The sequence below is a fragment of the Macaca nemestrina genome, chromosome 9 (genome assembly GCF_043159975.1).
Source record: "Macaca nemestrina isolate mMacNem1 chromosome 9, mMacNem.hap1, whole genome shotgun sequence".
Lineage (NCBI taxonomy): Eukaryota > Metazoa > Chordata > Mammalia > Primates > Cercopithecidae > Macaca > Macaca nemestrina.
In genome coordinates this window covers 22,617,453-22,634,095 of record NC_092133.1, presented here as the reverse complement: position 1 = coordinate 22,634,095, position 16,643 = coordinate 22,617,453, and the positions used below count along the sequence as shown (strand labels likewise).

Genomic DNA, 16,643 nt, shown 5'->3' with positions numbered 1-16,643 from the left:
TTTGTTTGTTTCTTGCACAATGTGCAAGTTTGGCTAGAGGGGAGATTCTGTCTTTGTGCAAATTGTTAGAGTTCCATCCTAGGAATCCTAATAATGATGTAATAATATTTAAATGGCATTAGAAGCATTTTATATGTTATAGGTACTCCAAAAAATCATCTTGGAAAATCTAATAAGAGTTTTGGGTGCTTTATCAGTGACCATCATCATTTAGATGTTCTGTGTTATCTAATTTGCTTTTTATAATTACTGATGTTGTTTCTTTTCTTTTTTTTTTTTTTTTTTTTGAGACAGAGTCTCTGTTGCCCTGGCTGGAGTGCAGTGGCGCAGTCTTGGCTCACTGCAAGCTCCACGTCCCGGGGTCACCATTCTCCTGCTTCAGCCTCCCGAGCAGCTGGGACTACAGGCGCCTGCCACCACGCCTGACTAATTTTTTTGCATTTTTAGTAGAGATTGGGTTTCACCATGTTAGCCAGGATGTGGTCTCAATCTCCTGACCTTGTGATCTGCCTGCCTTGGCCTCCCAAAGTGCTGGGATTACAGGCGTGAGCCACTGCGCCCAGCCTGTGTTCTTTCTTAAAATGAAAATAGATAAAGTTTTTAAAGCATTATAGAGAATTTAACCTTCCGCTGGTCTGATTAAACAGTATACAAGTAGCATCTGCATCAGCCGTCTATGCCATTTTCTTTTTATGATTTCAAAGAAATTATTCAAGAAATCTGCCAATTTAGCTAGTACTTAAAACCTGATGTCCGCTACTAAAAATGTTTTATGGGTGGATCAAATAATTTATTTTAATACTAGTCTTGAATAGAAAAATATACTAATACACACTTTTTTTACATTTGCTGTTTGTCTCTTCCACCTCAAAACTCATTTTTAACATAGTTCAGAAAGTTACCTTATAATTGCTAAATAAGAACATGATATATTTAACAGTTTGGATTTTTCTCCAGGTAAAGATTAGGTTTCCACTGATGTTTAACAGGGCTTGTACTGTGCTTAGAATACTTAGCTATTCTGAATTATGATTCAAGGCTAAAAGGTATAAACAGCCTTCACATAATATACTTTGAACCTGAATTATATTGTTGATTATTTCGACTTTATAAAAATTGCCATTTTAGTAAGTCATTCTGTATTGTTATTCAATGGAAATAATGTATTTGTAAACGTTCTGCCATAGAGTCTTTGAAAAGATTTCCAATGCTGTGTGTAACTGAAGCTGGACCTGAAATCAGTCTTTGCAGTGTCATGAAACCATAAAAATGTGGAACTGAGAGAAATGACTTTTTACTACTATGAAATTCTTCTGGAAAACTTGAAACAGCAAATGGCATGCAGAAGGTATACAGAAATAAGTGCACAAAAACATGCAGCATAGTATTTGATATGGTCAGTGGTGTCCTTCAATATAGTTATGTTGTTTATATATTACTATTTTGAAAACCTTAAATTTCAGGATTTTGTTGTTGTTGTTATATCCTATAATGAAGACTGTGCTCTATAATGGAGAAATGAATTCTTAGAAGTAATTCTCCCATGCTCTGAGCCTTCTAGTCCTAATAGTATTTTTATCATGATCTCCATGTTATGTAAAGAAAATGTTTTTGTTTTCTTTTGTAAACTTTCATAAGAAAGTTTGCTCTGACTCAGCTGTTTAGGATGTCATGGTAACTAAAGGTGGAAATTGAGTGCAGGTTTCCTAGAAAAATAAGGTGTAATATTGGCTAATAAAGAAAACTATGTAAGTTTGTGTTTTAAAATGTTTCACAAGAACAAAAGCTACGAGGATAAAGGAGCTTTTGGATAAAGGATAATGATAACTATTGAATTGACTGAAGAAAACTTAAGGAAGACAACAAATTCTAGTCCTTTACACAATGTGATTAAATGTCATCTTTCCTGGTATCATTCTTTAATATGTATTTTTAAAAACCACTGTGGCTACCTAGAGAAGAATAGATTGAAGGATATCACAACTAGAGACCAAGAGGCCAGATGAGAGACTGTTAGAGTCATCCAGATGATGGATGACAGTGGCTTTGATTGGAATTTTAGTAATAGGGGTGGAAAGAATGACCCTTAAGGGACCCTTAGCAAGACATATTAGTAAGAAGTAATGATTGAGTGGGTAAAATGGGTAAGGATCAAATAATATTCCCAGGTTTGTGGCTTAAGCATCTGAGTGTATTTACTAAACTAAGGAACCTTGTCAGAGGACCAGATTCTTTTGGTTTGTTTAGAGGTAGGAAAAGAATGTGTTTTAGAGCCCGTGGAAAATCAAGTGGAGATACCAGGTAAGCAATTGGATACATACATGTTAGGAAGTTAGGCCTGGAAACAGATGATCCAACATATAGATGGTAATTGAAACAAGGATTCCCTAGGGAGATTGTGTAGGATGGGAAAAAGACGGAATCCCTGATGAACTCCAAAAATCAAGAAGTAGCTGTAGTAGAGGTGAGAAATTTTATTTCCTTAAAGAATTGGGGTGGAGAATGTTAAGGGCAGTATAGGACTGCTTATACTCTTTATTTAGATTTAATTCCCTTAAATCTTCTCTTTAGAAATAACATGTAAAGATTGAGCTTATTTTTCTGCATTAAAAAAAAATTTTATTGCTCTTTTCCAGACTTTTAATTATTTAATTAACCTGTTTATGCTGGTTTTTCCCTCTTCATTTTGCTCTTTAAATTTTCCTTTACTTTGTGGTTAACCTTGTGGAATAGATTAGGTTTGAGATAACTACTAGGTCTAGTTTTTAACTCATCTGTGACCCAGAGTGGCTTACCTGATCCAGTTAAAGAATTAAGATTTTTTTTCATAGTCTTAGCTTTGTTAGCAAAATTTAGGCCTAGGAAGAGAATGCCTGTATTTTGGAAGGGCCCAGTTCTAAAATAGACAGACAAAATATTCTGACTTGAAAAGAATACTGTTATAAAAATAAATTACATTTAAATGATTAGATTATTGGCTCTGTAATGCTTTAGTAGATTGAAGTGATTAGACTGTTAAACTTTTTTTTACTGGAATTTCTTAAAGACTGGGTAATCATTTATTCAAATTACAAGTGCATATATCTGAGAACATATATACAGCCAGATGCTCTACCCCTGAGTTATACCCCCTGAGAACATATATTATAAATATTATCTTCCAAATCAGGCATTGTAAATGTCCAGATCTTTTTAAAAAATATTTTATTTGATTGAATAATTTCCTTGTTGAGATTAGAGATAAGAATCTAAATGTTTGGATTTTTTTAGTTTAGATTGTATCACTAACTTTGAAAATTAGTTGGAAACTCCAGTTTTAATGAAATTTATTTTCTAGAGCAAGAAGGTGGTGGATTTTAATGCTCAGTGTTTTAGACTCTAAATGACCATATTTCTTATGGCAGAAGTGCACACAGTGTTTGGGATTCATTTTTCAGTTTCTGAAATGTAAAGATGTACCATGTGTATACATGTGTGTACATACATACGAATATATGAAAGAAGAGAAAAGGGATAAAATCACGAAGGTGAAGATACAAACAAAAGTGAATTTTATTTGTCTCAACTCAGGCAGGTGACCAGTTTGTCAAGAAGTTCTTCTCTGGTTTTCCCTGATTTGGGATCATTATATTTTGCTGAATTTTATTTATTATATATTCGATGTCTTTTAACTAGCACTGTTCATTAGTGCAAAATTAAATGTTTATCCTATATCTTCTGTTGTCAAACACACACTATGGACAGATAGAACATTTTTGCCCTTAGATCACAAACTAATGGAATTCACACCTATTTTGAGTAACCTACTTTTTTAAAAGTAAGTATCTGATTTAACTCAGAATTCGATTTTTCTAACCTCCAAAGCACCTCCTGTGACTGCGGAATAAAGTCCATCTTGGGGCAAGTGAGAACATTGATTGCCTTTATAGAGACTAAAATGTTAACAGTGAAGATTCATGGATGAACCTAGATTTGAGGTAATCACTGTTTTCTAATAAAATATTTGGAGATGACTTTTCTTTTTTCTGTGATCATCAACTTAGAGGCAAGTCATAAATTTACAGATTTTGGCCTTTGATGTGCACTTCAAAAAAATACTGTACATCCAGTAATTCTGGGTAACCCTTAATTTCTTTGGATTGCAGGTGAGAACCGTAAAAGCAAACTTTTTCAAATTGTATGTTTTTGTACAATAATTTATCCAGTTAATTTTCTCAGGGCATGATCATTGTTACCATATTCATTGGGTGTTAGCATAGATGATATATCTAAGAATTAAGCATTACTGTTTTTCAGTTTATATGTGTATACCCATACATATGTATATTTGTTTCATTTACCACTCTTCATGGAAATTACATTTGTAGGACATTTGAATATTATTTACTACATACCCACTTAAAAAAATACTGTACTGTAAACCGTTCTTCCAAGGGAAGCCTTAAAACAATTTGAATTCAACAAGAGTTTGCTTGTGCCTGTGTGCCTTGGCAGTTATTTTATAGCTTTTCTCTATTATATACTATTGTTTGTCCAAGAGCAAATTTTTAAAAACAATTTGTATTACTAGCATTCCATTTGGGCTGCAAGTTAAATTGAGTGTTGTTAAGGACCTAGGTTTCTTTTAAACCTTTAAAAACTTGTCATGACAATGTTGGTAATCATTTTTTTACACTTCTTTAGTTTTAGTTATGCTTAGTTTGTTTATTTAAGGATCAGTTGTGTATTATTTTAGACAAATAAGCTAATTTCATGTTTCCTTTCCTGATTCTTTGGTTTCTATGTAAATCTAACTTCATTTTCAGGGAATATCCAGGGAAAGTGAATGACTTATACATTGATGCAGTGTCATATCAGCATTGAAATTACAACCTTAGTCTTTCACTACTTAATCAGTATTCTTTCTACTCCACTGTATTGCCTCACCATCTAAACCATGACATCTGCACTGGCCTGATTGAAATAGGCTAGCCAGGTGAAAGCTGATAAAGTGGAGCCTTGACTAAAATAGGCTAACCAGGTGAAAGCCATATCAGACACAACTTTTCTCCCATTAATCTTTAACTTGAAAAAGCATATATTGTAATAGCCATAAATTTGATTAGTTTCACATTTCTTTCCTCCTCATCCTTTTAAACCAAATGCAAGATTAAAGCCACAAACAAAGTGCAAGACTTTAAGTGTATAATCTATAATTTGCATACTTAATTGCTGTTATTTTTGTTTGGGATCTTTCATGTTGTTTATAGGGAGAATATCAAATACAATTTTTGTCTTGGACAGTGACTTTACAGTTGTAGGTTCAAAAAAATCACATAGACTGCCCCCTTTCTCTCAGGAAGATAAGACATTATCCCATTTTAAACTAACCAAATCAAAAGGTTTTTAAGCCAACTGTCTGATAAGTAGTATAAGGATACTAGGGACCACCTGTCCTAGTATAGTATTCTTTTGATTCTATCACATTGACTGTGATTTTGTGAATTGGTGATGATGCTTTAGCCACGGTCACATTCTCTTTTCTAAAAATTCAGCTTTGGGAGAGATTGGAGCTGTGCGTGCAGCAGTAATTAAGAAAGAGGGCCTCCTGGCTAGCCAATCTGATTGGCTTAGATGAATCCAGGGGGAAGAAAGGAATGACAGGTATTGCAGCCAGATTGCATTTCTTCCAAGACCAAGGAAGCCAGGTGGCCTGCAATATATAAATGCAAATTAAAGTTATCACAGTTGTCTTTTGTAGTATGGTTGATATATGAGTCTACATTCAAGTTCATTTTTTTTCTATCTGATGACTTTCCTGGGAAAGTCTAAGATATATTTTTTCTTTATCTTTTTTTTTTTTTTTTTTTTAAAGGTGTCTTGCTCTGTCACCCAGGCTGGAGTGCAGTGGCATGATCATAGCTCACTGCAGTCTCCAACTCCTGGGCTCAAGTGATCCTCCCACCTCTGCCTCCTGAGTAACAGGGTGACTACAAGCACACACTACCACACCCAGCTAATTTTATTATTATTATTGTTATTATTTTGTTGAGTCAAGGTCTTGCTATGTTGCTCAGGCTGTTCTCAAATTCCTGGGCTCAAGCGATCCTCCCACCTCAGTGTTCCAAATTTCAGGCATGAGCCACAGTGCCCAACTGATATTTTTTATATCTCGTTTCTTAGGAAGAATCAGCATGTATATCATTCAGCAAATATCTGAGCACTCACCAACATGCCGAGCACTGATTTAGATGCAGGATATGTTAGCAAACATAACAGACCATAGTTACATTCTAGTAAGGCAAGCAAAAGGTAAGTAAATTTTATGATTTATTAAAGGTTGATAAATACTATTTATAAAAAAGCAATGGACTTCTGGTTTCTGATGCAACATGTAAGGAGCTTGGAAGTTGTCACTCTGTCCTAACAAATAGAAAGCTAAACAAACTGAAAATCAACAACTTTTCTTAGATCCATCAGAGAATGGAGGTCACAGAGCAAACTGAAGCCACCCAAATTGGAGAAAGACACATGAATGCAGAGAATCAACAACTTACTGGATCAAAAACCCACAAGCAGAAACCTTTGTGGGAACCAAGGGCAGAGTAGGAAAAACCTAAGCTATAATTGACAAACTGCTGGAAGCTCAATGTGGACAAGTCTGAGAGTTAACTTGTGGGGGAAGGTGATGGATATGTTAATATGATTGTAGTAATTATCCCACAATATATGTATATTAAATCATGTTTGAATATATTAGGTCTTGACAAATACTTTTAAAAACAAAACCTTGGAGGGGTATCAAAAATGGATCCCCTCCCTTTTCTGAGTTTTACCTCTAGGAGCCCTACCCGGTTCTCATAGTGAAGATTGAGAAGAAAAAAACCAAAATCTCATGTTTCCAGCATGGGGAGAGAAAAAGGAACCATTCTGAAATACGCCAGAGCATTCTGTATTTCTTAAAAAAGCCTGGCCTCAAGAGAAATTATTTTATCAGAGCCTAACCTCCTGCCTACCCAATTCAGGGAAAGGGAAATACCCAACTTTAGTCACCTCTAGCTTTCCATGTGGGAGAAGGGAAATCTCCAATTCTATACTTCTTATCTGACTTAATTGGGAGTGGGGGAAGGGAGGCTAAGAGCATTTGTTTAGGTCACAGCACAGAAGCACAAGCTCACTAAAAGACTTGAGACCTAATCCTAGGACTGTAGAATGCTTCCCCTCCCGACCACAACTTAGCACTACACTACTAAAGGCCTATTTACCTCAGTTCCTTTTAACCAGCACATTGTGGTTAGCTTTCAACAAAAAAATTACAAGGCATACTAAAAAGATAAAAACACCATTTGAAGAGACAGCAACCATCAGAAGCAGACTCAGATATGACAGATGCTGGAATTATCAGACCAGGAATTTTAAATAAGTACGATTAATATGCTAAGGGCTCTAATGGAATAAGTAGACAGAATGTAGGAACAGGTGGGTAATATAGCAGAGAAATTCTACAAAAGATTTACAAATGCTAGAAATAAAAAACACTAACAATAAAGAATGATTGGCTAGTACACTGGACACAGCTGGGGAAGGAAGCTTGAAGATAATGTGTCAGTAGAAACTTCCCAAATAAAAAGCAAAGAGGAGAAAAAGCAAAACTAACTGGAACCAAATATCCAAAAACTGGGACAACTACAAAAGATGTAATATACATTTAATGTGAAGACCAGAAGAATAAAGAGAAAGAAACAGAAGTACTTCAGGAGTAATGACTAATAATTCACAAGATTAATGTCAACCTGCAAGACTGTTTAAACACCGAACAGTTAATGTAATCCATCACCTTAACAGGCAAAGAAGAAAAATCATGTATCAATAGATGCAGAAAAAACATTTGACAAAATCTAGCACTCCTTCATTACAACTCTCAGCAAACTAGGAACAGAGTAGAACTTACTCAACTTGATAAAGAACATCTACCTGAAACCTACAGCTAACATTATGTTTACTGGTAAAAACAAAAAAAAACAAAAAAAAACTTGAAGCTTTCCCACGAAGACCAAGAACAAGGGAAGGATGTTCTCCCTCACAGTTTCTTTTCATTATCTTACTGGAAGTGATAGCTAATGCAGCAAGACAAGGAAAGGAAGTGAGAGTCATACAGACTGGGAAGGAAGAAATAAAACTCTTTGTTTACAGATGATATGATTGTCTATGGAAAACCCAAAGGAATTGACAAAAACAACTGATGATAGCAAGTGATTATAGCAAGGTTGCATAATACAAGGTTTATATACAAAAGCAAATTGCTTTCCCATACAGAGAAACGAATAATTGGAATTTGAAATTAAAGACATAATACCATTTATATTAGTACCTCTCCCCCAAAATGGGATACTTTGGTATCAGTTAAACAAAATATAAAATACGAGGAAAAATACAGATCTCTAATGATAAGACTAAATGAAGAGAGATTCCATGTTCATGAACTGGAAGACTTGATATTGTCAAGAAGCCCATTCTTTACAACTTGATTTATAAATTCAACATAACATAATCTCAATTAAAATCCCAGGAAGTTGTTTTGTGGATATTGACAAACTGATTCTGAAACCTATATGGAGAGGCAAAAGATTCAGAATAGCCAGTGAAATATTTAAAGAGAAGAAAGAGTCAAGAGGACTGACACCACCCAATTTCAAGACTTACGATAAAGCTATTGTAATTAATACTGTGGTATTACAAATGGATCAAAGTAACACTATAGAGTCCCCAAAAAGAGACCCCCACACATATTGTCAACATTTTTGACAAGGAAGCAAAGGCAATTCAGTGGAGTAAGGATAGTTCTTTTCAACCTAACAGTGCTGGAACAACTGGGCATCCATATGCAAATATAAGCAAATCTAGGCCTTAAACTTTTCACAGAAATTAACTCAAAATTGGCCATACCTAAATGTAACATAGAAAATTATAAAACTCCTAGAAGGAAACCTAGGAGAAAGTCTAGATGCCTTTAGGTCTAGCAGTGACTTTTTAGATACAATACCAAACCCACAATTCATGAAAGACATCATTGGATTTTATTAAAATTTTTTGTTCTTCAGAAGACACTATCAAGAGAATGAGAACAACAGACTGGGAGAAAGTGTTTGCTGAAGACATACCTGATAAAGGACTCACCCAAAATAGACAAAAGAGCTCTTAAAACTCAGCATAAGAAATGGAACAACCCAATTAAAAAATGAGCAAAAGATCTAAACAGACACCTCACCAAGAAGATATACATATGGTAAGTAACCTCATGAAAAGATGGTCAGCAGCATCTATCATTAGGGAATTGCACATTACAACAATGAGATATCACTGCACAACCATTAGAATAGCTAAAATCCAAAACACCAACAGCACCAATGCTGGTGAGAATGTGGAATAACTGGAAATACCATTTATTTCCGGTGAAAATGCAAAAAGGTACAGTCACTTTGGAAGACAATTTGGCAGTATCTTACAAAACAAAACATACTCTTACCATATGATCATGCTTTTTAGTATTTACTCAAATATATTAAAACATCTGCTCAGAACCCTGCAATTAAATGTATACAGCAGCTTTACTCATAATTGGCTAACTTGCAGGCAATCAAGATGTCTTTCAGTAAGTGAGTGGATAAACTGTGGTACATTCATACAATGGGATATTACTCTATAGGAGGAGGAGTGGCAAATACTGTAGGTATCACAGCCAGACCCCTTGTAAGCCTTTACCATTTTGATGCACTCTGACTGCCTCTCAGGGTCACATAGAGAGCCTGAGGTGTCTGGGAAATCCCTAAATAAATAAGTTATCAAGCCATAAAAAGACATGGAGAACTGAAATCCTTATTACTAAGTGAAGAAGCCAATCTGAAAGGATTTTATACTGTATGATTCTAACTAAATTCTGGAAAAGGCATATGTTTAGTGACGATAAAAAGATCAGTGGTTGACAAGAGTTTGGAGGAAGGGAGGAACGAATATGTAGAGCACAGAGGATTTTTCGGGTGGTGAAAGAACTCGGTATGATATTATGGGAGATACATGTCATTACACATTTGGCAAAACCTGTAGAATGTACACCACCAAAAGTGAACACTATGTGAACTATGGTCTTTGGGTCTTAATATGTATCAGTCGTCAGCAGCTGTAACAAATGTACCACACAGGACATTGGCTGGGAAGGCTGTGGGTGTATATGGAATAGGTATATATGGGAGCGCTGTACTTTGCTCAATTTTGCTCTGAACGTAAAATTGCTCTTAAAACTTGTATTTGAAAAAATATGATGTTGCTATTTCAGATAGGGTGGTATGGGTAAGTCTGGCTAAGAAAGTGCCATTTGAGTCTTATAAGAGATGAAGTTTAGTTATATCTGAGTGAAGGGCATTTTGGGTAAAACAGCTGATGTTTAAGGAAAAATGAGGCCTGTGTGACTGGAGTGAGGAAAAACAAGTTGATTAAGAGTAGATCATAAAGTCAGAGAGATGGGGAAGAGAAAAGCAGATCACGAGGCTTTGTGTGTCATGCTAAGGATTTTAATTTTTATCCTGAATGAAGTGAATAAATGTAGCTCTGCCACTACTAGTTCTGTGACCTTAGGCAAGTTATTTTTACCCCTCTGCTCCAAATTTACTCATATCTAAAATGGGTATAATAAGAATACCAAACGATTAGTGTTAGTAATATGAGCATTAAAAGGAGTTTTGTTTATATATATATATATATATATATATATATATGGCTATTAGTATTTGCATCATTATTTTGAACAGGGGAATGACATTATTTGATTAGGTATTTAAAATGCTCCTGTTTGCTGTGTTGAACATATACAGAGGTAGTGATGAGGAGTAGAGGTTATTAGTGGCACAAGGGTGAAAGCAGGTAGACCAATTAGAAGGCAAGGTCAATAAACAAACAATAGCTTGGATAAGAGTGATTGCAGTAGAAATGGTGAGAAGTAGATTCTAGATATACCCTTAAATTCGTATTTCCTGAAAGATTGTATGGCAAGTGTGAGAAAAGGGGAGCGAAGGATGATTTTAAGGTTTTTAGCTTGAGTTCCTACAATTACAAGAATCCCACCAACTGTAAAAAAAAAAAAGTAGTTGCACGTATCTATGGGATGCATGCAGTTATATAAGGATACAATGTGTAATGATCACATCTGGGCAATTGAGGTGATGTCCATCACCTCAAACATTTATAGTTTCTTTGTGTTGGGAACATTCCAAATCTAGCTATTTTGAAATATACAATAAATTGTTAACTATGATTGCCCTATTGTGCTACCAAACACTGTATCTTATTTCTTCTATCTAACCATATTTTTGTACCTATTAACCAACCCCTCTTTAACCCCCACTCTCACTGCCCTACCAAGCCTCTGGTAACCACCATTCTACTCACTGCCTTCATGAGATCAATTTTTTTTAGATGCCACTTATAAGTGAGAAGATGTGTTTGTTTTTTCGTGCCTGGCTTATTTCATAGTGTCCTCCAGTTCTATCCATGTTGCTTCAAATGACAGGATAACCTTCTGTTTCATGGCTGAATAATACTCAGTTGTGTATATATACCACATTTTCTTTATCCATTCATCAGTTGATGGACACTTAGGTTGATTCCACATCTTGGCTATTGTGATTACTGCTATAATAAACATGGAAGTATGGCTATTTCTTTAATATACTGATTTCCTTTCTTTTGGATATGTACCCAGCAAAGAAGTTATTGAACCATATGGTAGTTCACTGTTTAGTGTTTTGAGAAACCTCCATATTGTTTTCCATAGTGGCTCTACTAATTTACATTCCCACCAACAGTGTATGAGGATTCTCATTTCTCCACATCCTCAGCAGCATTTATTATTTTCTGTCTTTTTGATAATAGCTGTTTTAATTGTGGTGAAATGATATCTCATTGTGGTTTTGATTTTTATTTCTCTGGTGACTAGTGATGTTGAGCATTTTTTCATATATCTGTTGGCCATTTGTATGTCTTCTTTTGAGAAATGTCTATGAAGATCTTTTGCCCATTTTTAAGTTGGAGTATTAGTATTTGCTATTGAGTTGAGTTCCTTATATATCCTGGTTATTAATACTTTGTTGGATTAATAGTTTGCAAATATTTTCTCTCATTCTCTAGGTTATCTCTTCACTTTGTTGATTGTTTCCATGGCTGTGCAGAAGCTTTTTAGCTTGAGGTAATCCCATTTGTCAGTTTTTGCTTTCGTTGCCTGTGCTTTTGAGGCCTTATGAAATCTTTGCCCAGATCAGTGGCCTGAAGTGTTTTCCCAGTGTTTTCTTCTAGTAGCTGCAGGTCATATATTTATGTCTTTAATCCATGTTGAGTTGATTTTTGTATGCAGTGAGAGAGATGCCTATTTTCATTCTGCACATGGATATCATTTTCCCATCATGATTTATTGAAGAGATTATCCTTTCCTCAATATATGTTGGTGCCTTTGTCAAAAATCAGTTGACTGTAAATGTATGGATTTATTTCTGAGTTCTCTATGCTGTTCCATTGGTCTATGTTTCTTTTTATGCCACTGCCATGCTGTTTTGGTACTATATTTTGAGGTCAGATATTGTGTCTCTAGGTTTGTCCTTTTTGCTCAGGGTTGCTTTGGCTATTCTGTTTGTTTTTTGTGATTCCATAAAAATTTTAGGAATTTTTTCCTATTTCTGTGAAAAATGTCATTGGTATTTTAATAGTGATTGCATTGAATGTGTAGATCACTTTGAGTAGTATGGACATTTTAACAATATTAATTCTTCCAAACAATGAACACAGAATGTATTTCCTTTTGGTATGTGTGTGTCCTTTTCAATTTCTTTCAGTAGTGTTTTATAGTTTTCATTGTAGAGATCTTTCATTTCTTTGGTTAAATTTGTTTCTAGGTGTGGCTTTTTTATAATTATTAGAAATGGCATTGCTCTCTTGATTTCCTTTTCAGTTTGTCTGCTCTTGGCATATAGAAATGCTACTGATTTTTTTTTTTTTCAAGTGCACAACTAACATCATAGCTCCTGATTTTTGTATGTTGATTCTCTATCTTGTAACTACTAGTTTATCAGTTCTAGTAATGTTTTGGAAGAGTCTTTCATTTTTTCTAAATGTAAGATCAAGTCATCTGCAAACACAGACAATTTGACATCTTCCTTTCCAATTTGGATGCCCTTTATTTCTTTGTCTTCCCGTAGGAATGGACTCTGGATGGGACTTCCAGTACTATGTTAAATAGAAGTGTTGAACATGGGCATCCTCATTGTGTTCCAGATTTTAGAGGGAAGGTTTTCAATTTTTCACCATTCAATATGATGCTAGCTGTGGGTGTGCCATATATGGCCTTTATTATGTTCCTTCTATACCCAGTTTGTTGAGAGTTTTTATGATGAAGGGGATGTTGGGTTTTATCAAATGCCTTTCCAGCATCTATTGAAATGATCGTATTTTTTTTGTCCTTGTTTCTATTAATGTGATGTCACACTTACTGATTTGCATATGTTAAACCATCCTTTTATCCCTAAGATGAATTCCACTTGATCATCATGATCTTTTTTATGTGTTGTTAGATTCAATTTACTAGGTTTTTGTTGAGGATTTTTGCATTTATGTTCATCAGAGATATTGGCCTGTACTCTTTTTTTAAAAATTATTATTGTATGATTTTGGTATCAGGGTAATGCTAGCTTTGTAGAATGAGTTTGGAAGTATTCCCTCCTCAGTTTTTGGAAACAGTTTGAGGAGAATTAGTTCTTTTAATATTTGCTAGAATTCAGCATGAAGTCATCGGGTCCTGGGGGTTTTTCTTTGATGTTAGACTTTATTACTTCTTCTTTCTTGTTACTTATTATTGATCTGTTCAGGTTTTCTATTTCTCATATTTCAATCCTAGTAGATTGTATGTGTTTAGAACTTTAAGCCCCAGTGGGCATGTGTTACAGTGTGCTTTTTCAGTTTTGCTGTCCACAAGCGGCTTGTGTTAATCAGCTCAGTTAGACCCTCTGCCTTATCGCAGGGACAGAGGGCTTTCTGTATCCCAGATTCTTGCCTTAGTATACCAGAAAAATTGGATCACATGTGGGCTTGGAGAATGAGTGCAAAGTTTTAATGAGTGGAGTAGCTCTCAGCGAGTTGAATGGGGAGGCCCTAAGAGGGATGGAGTGGGAAGGTGATCTTCCCCTGGAGTTGAGCTGCCCAGCGGTAGACTGTCCTGTGATCGCCCTGGCTGAATTCCATATTGTCCCGCATTGATGACCCGTCAGCATTTGCTGGTACCTGTCGGTGTGCTCTTCCACTCTGCCCCTCAAGAGGTTGACATTCAGGAACTTCTGTGTTCTTCCGCCAGTGTGTTCCTCTCTGCGTCCAGCCGCTTATCTCTGTGCCCGCTAGGGTCTTGGGGTCTCAGGGTTTTCATAGGCATAGGATGGGGGCATGGCGGGCCAGGGTGGTCTTGAAAAATGCAACATTTGGTTGCGAAAACTAGAGTGCCTGCCCACCTAGGTCCGCAGGCACAGGCCCGAGGGTAGAGCCCTTGCTGGGTACCCTTCGTGTCCCTACCCAGCACTTCCCTGCCCCCTCCCATATCATTTACATAATGACTTTGTCTTTTTATAATTTTTTACTAGAATTCTATTTTGTCTGATATAAATATAGCTGCTACTGCTCTGTTTTTGGTTTCCATTTGTGTGAAATATCTTTTTCCCATCCTTTCACTTTCAGTCTACGTGTGTCATTGCAGATAAAGTGAGTTTCTGATAGTCCGCATATAGTTGGGTCTTGCTTTTGTTTTTGTTTTTAAATCTATTCAGGCACTCTGTCTTTTGATTAGAGAATTTAGTCCTTTTACATTTACCGTTATTATTGATAGGTAAGGACTTACTACTGCCATTGTGTTGTTTTCTGGTTGTTTTGTAAGTCCTGTCTTCCTTCTTTGTCCTCCTTTGTGGATAAGTAGTATTCTCTGTATTCTCTGGTAGTATGTTTTAATTCCCTGCTTTTTATGTTTAGTGTATTTATTATAGGTTTTTTCCTTTGTGATTGCCATGAGAATACCACAACTTTGAATTTTCCCCCCAAACACTAAAAAGTATATTGTCTTTTTCCTTTTTTAGAGTTTGACATGATGAAATATGAAAGATCATGGAATTAGTCTGAGCTTTATTATTATTATATTAAACTATTAATCTGAGAATTTTATAATTTATAACTAATTATCACTGACATTTATCACTGTCACACCCGGGTACCATGAAGTTACCATCTGATTCATTCTTGGATGTGAATGTTACCTTTCTTTAAAATTCCTAAGAGGAAAAGACAAAATGCTTCCCAAGATATGAAACCAATGGGAAAGGCGACAAGTAACGTAAAGGCATTTGTCTTCATTAACCAAAATGGAGAATACAGTGTGTGAACTAAACTTCCAAGACTTTTAATCTAGCTAATGCTAGAATTGTAATGTGCAATATCATCAAATGCTTCTTTTTGGGTAGCAGTCTTTAAATCTGGAAGAAAAAACTTCTCTTATTTTTTATATTTTTTCACAATTTCTGAAAAATTTAACTCTTTATTTTGTGAGTTACCGGTTTTTGTTTTTCCTTCTGATCTTAAATGCTCTGTGTGTATGAAGGGTATTACATTGTCAAGTAAGTCACATATATATTTTTCAGTTGTAGGTAGCTTTTTTATGTAAACTATAAAAGTAAAAATATATATAAAAGTACACAAAATACAAATGAAATTTATGATGCATATATAATTGTAGTTTGTTCATTTGCATTGCTATATAGTATTCCATCATGTGAATATACCACAATTTATATCACCATTCTGCTGCTGATGAATATTATGATTCCTTTTCAGTTTCAGGCTTCTATGACTAATGCTGCTATGAACATTTTTGAATGTGTCTTTTGATAAACATATGTATGTGTCTATGGTATATACCTAAAAATGGAATTACTTATAGAATATACAGATATTCAGATTTACTAGATACTATTTGTATTAGTCTGTTTTCATGCTGCTGATAAAGACATACTCGAGACTGGGAAAAAAAAAAGAGGTTCAATTGGACATATAGTTCCACATGGCTGGGGAGGCCTTAAAATCATGGCAGGAGGCGACAGGCACTTCTTACATGGTGACGGCAAGAGAAAATGAGGAAGAAGCAAAAGCAGAAACCCCTGGTAAACCCATCAGATCTCATGAGACTTACTATTATGAGAATAGCATGGAAAAGACTGGCTCCCTTGATTCAGTTACCTCCCCCTGGGTCCCTCCCACAACATGGGGGAATACAGGGAGACACAATTCAAGTTGAGATTCGGGTGGGGACAGAGCCAAACCATATAATTGTGCCCTGGCCCCTCCAAATCTCATATCCTCACATTTCAAAACCAATCATGCCTTACCAACAGTCCCTCAAAGTTTTAACTCATTTCAGCATTAATCCAGAAGTCCCCAGTCCAAAGTCTCATCTGAGTCAAGGCAAGTCCTCTCTGCCTATGAGCCTGTAAAATCAAAATCTAGTTACTTCCTAGATACAATGGAGGCACAGGTATTGGGTAAATACAGCCATTCCAAGTGGGAGAAATTGACCGAAACAAAGGGGTTACAGG

The 16,643-nt window shown here is 35.5% G+C and overlaps 1 protein-coding gene across 7 annotated transcripts in view; it reads left to right on the top strand.

Moving 5' to 3' along the window:
• The window catches only part of LOC105466664 (SHOC2 leucine rich repeat scaffold protein), a 142,680-nt gene that overhangs the window by 93,174 nt on the left and 32,863 nt on the right, over positions 1-16,643 (top strand). For 4 of the 7 annotated variants that reach the window (XM_011715742.3, XM_011715748.3, XM_011715754.3 and 1 more), the window contains 2 exons: positions 1,188-1,348; positions 3,865-4,013. In XM_011715742.3, coding sequence (XP_011714044.1) covers positions 1,188-1,267 — 80 coding nt within the window. In that variant the 3' untranslated portion in view covers positions 1,268-1,348; positions 3,865-4,013. Of the gene's footprint in view, positions 1-1,187; positions 1,349-3,864; positions 4,014-6,162; positions 6,292-9,080; positions 9,266-16,643 lie in introns of those variants that run through there. The other 3 variants (XM_071069152.1, XM_071069151.1, XM_071069153.1) reach the window with 3 other exon arrangements.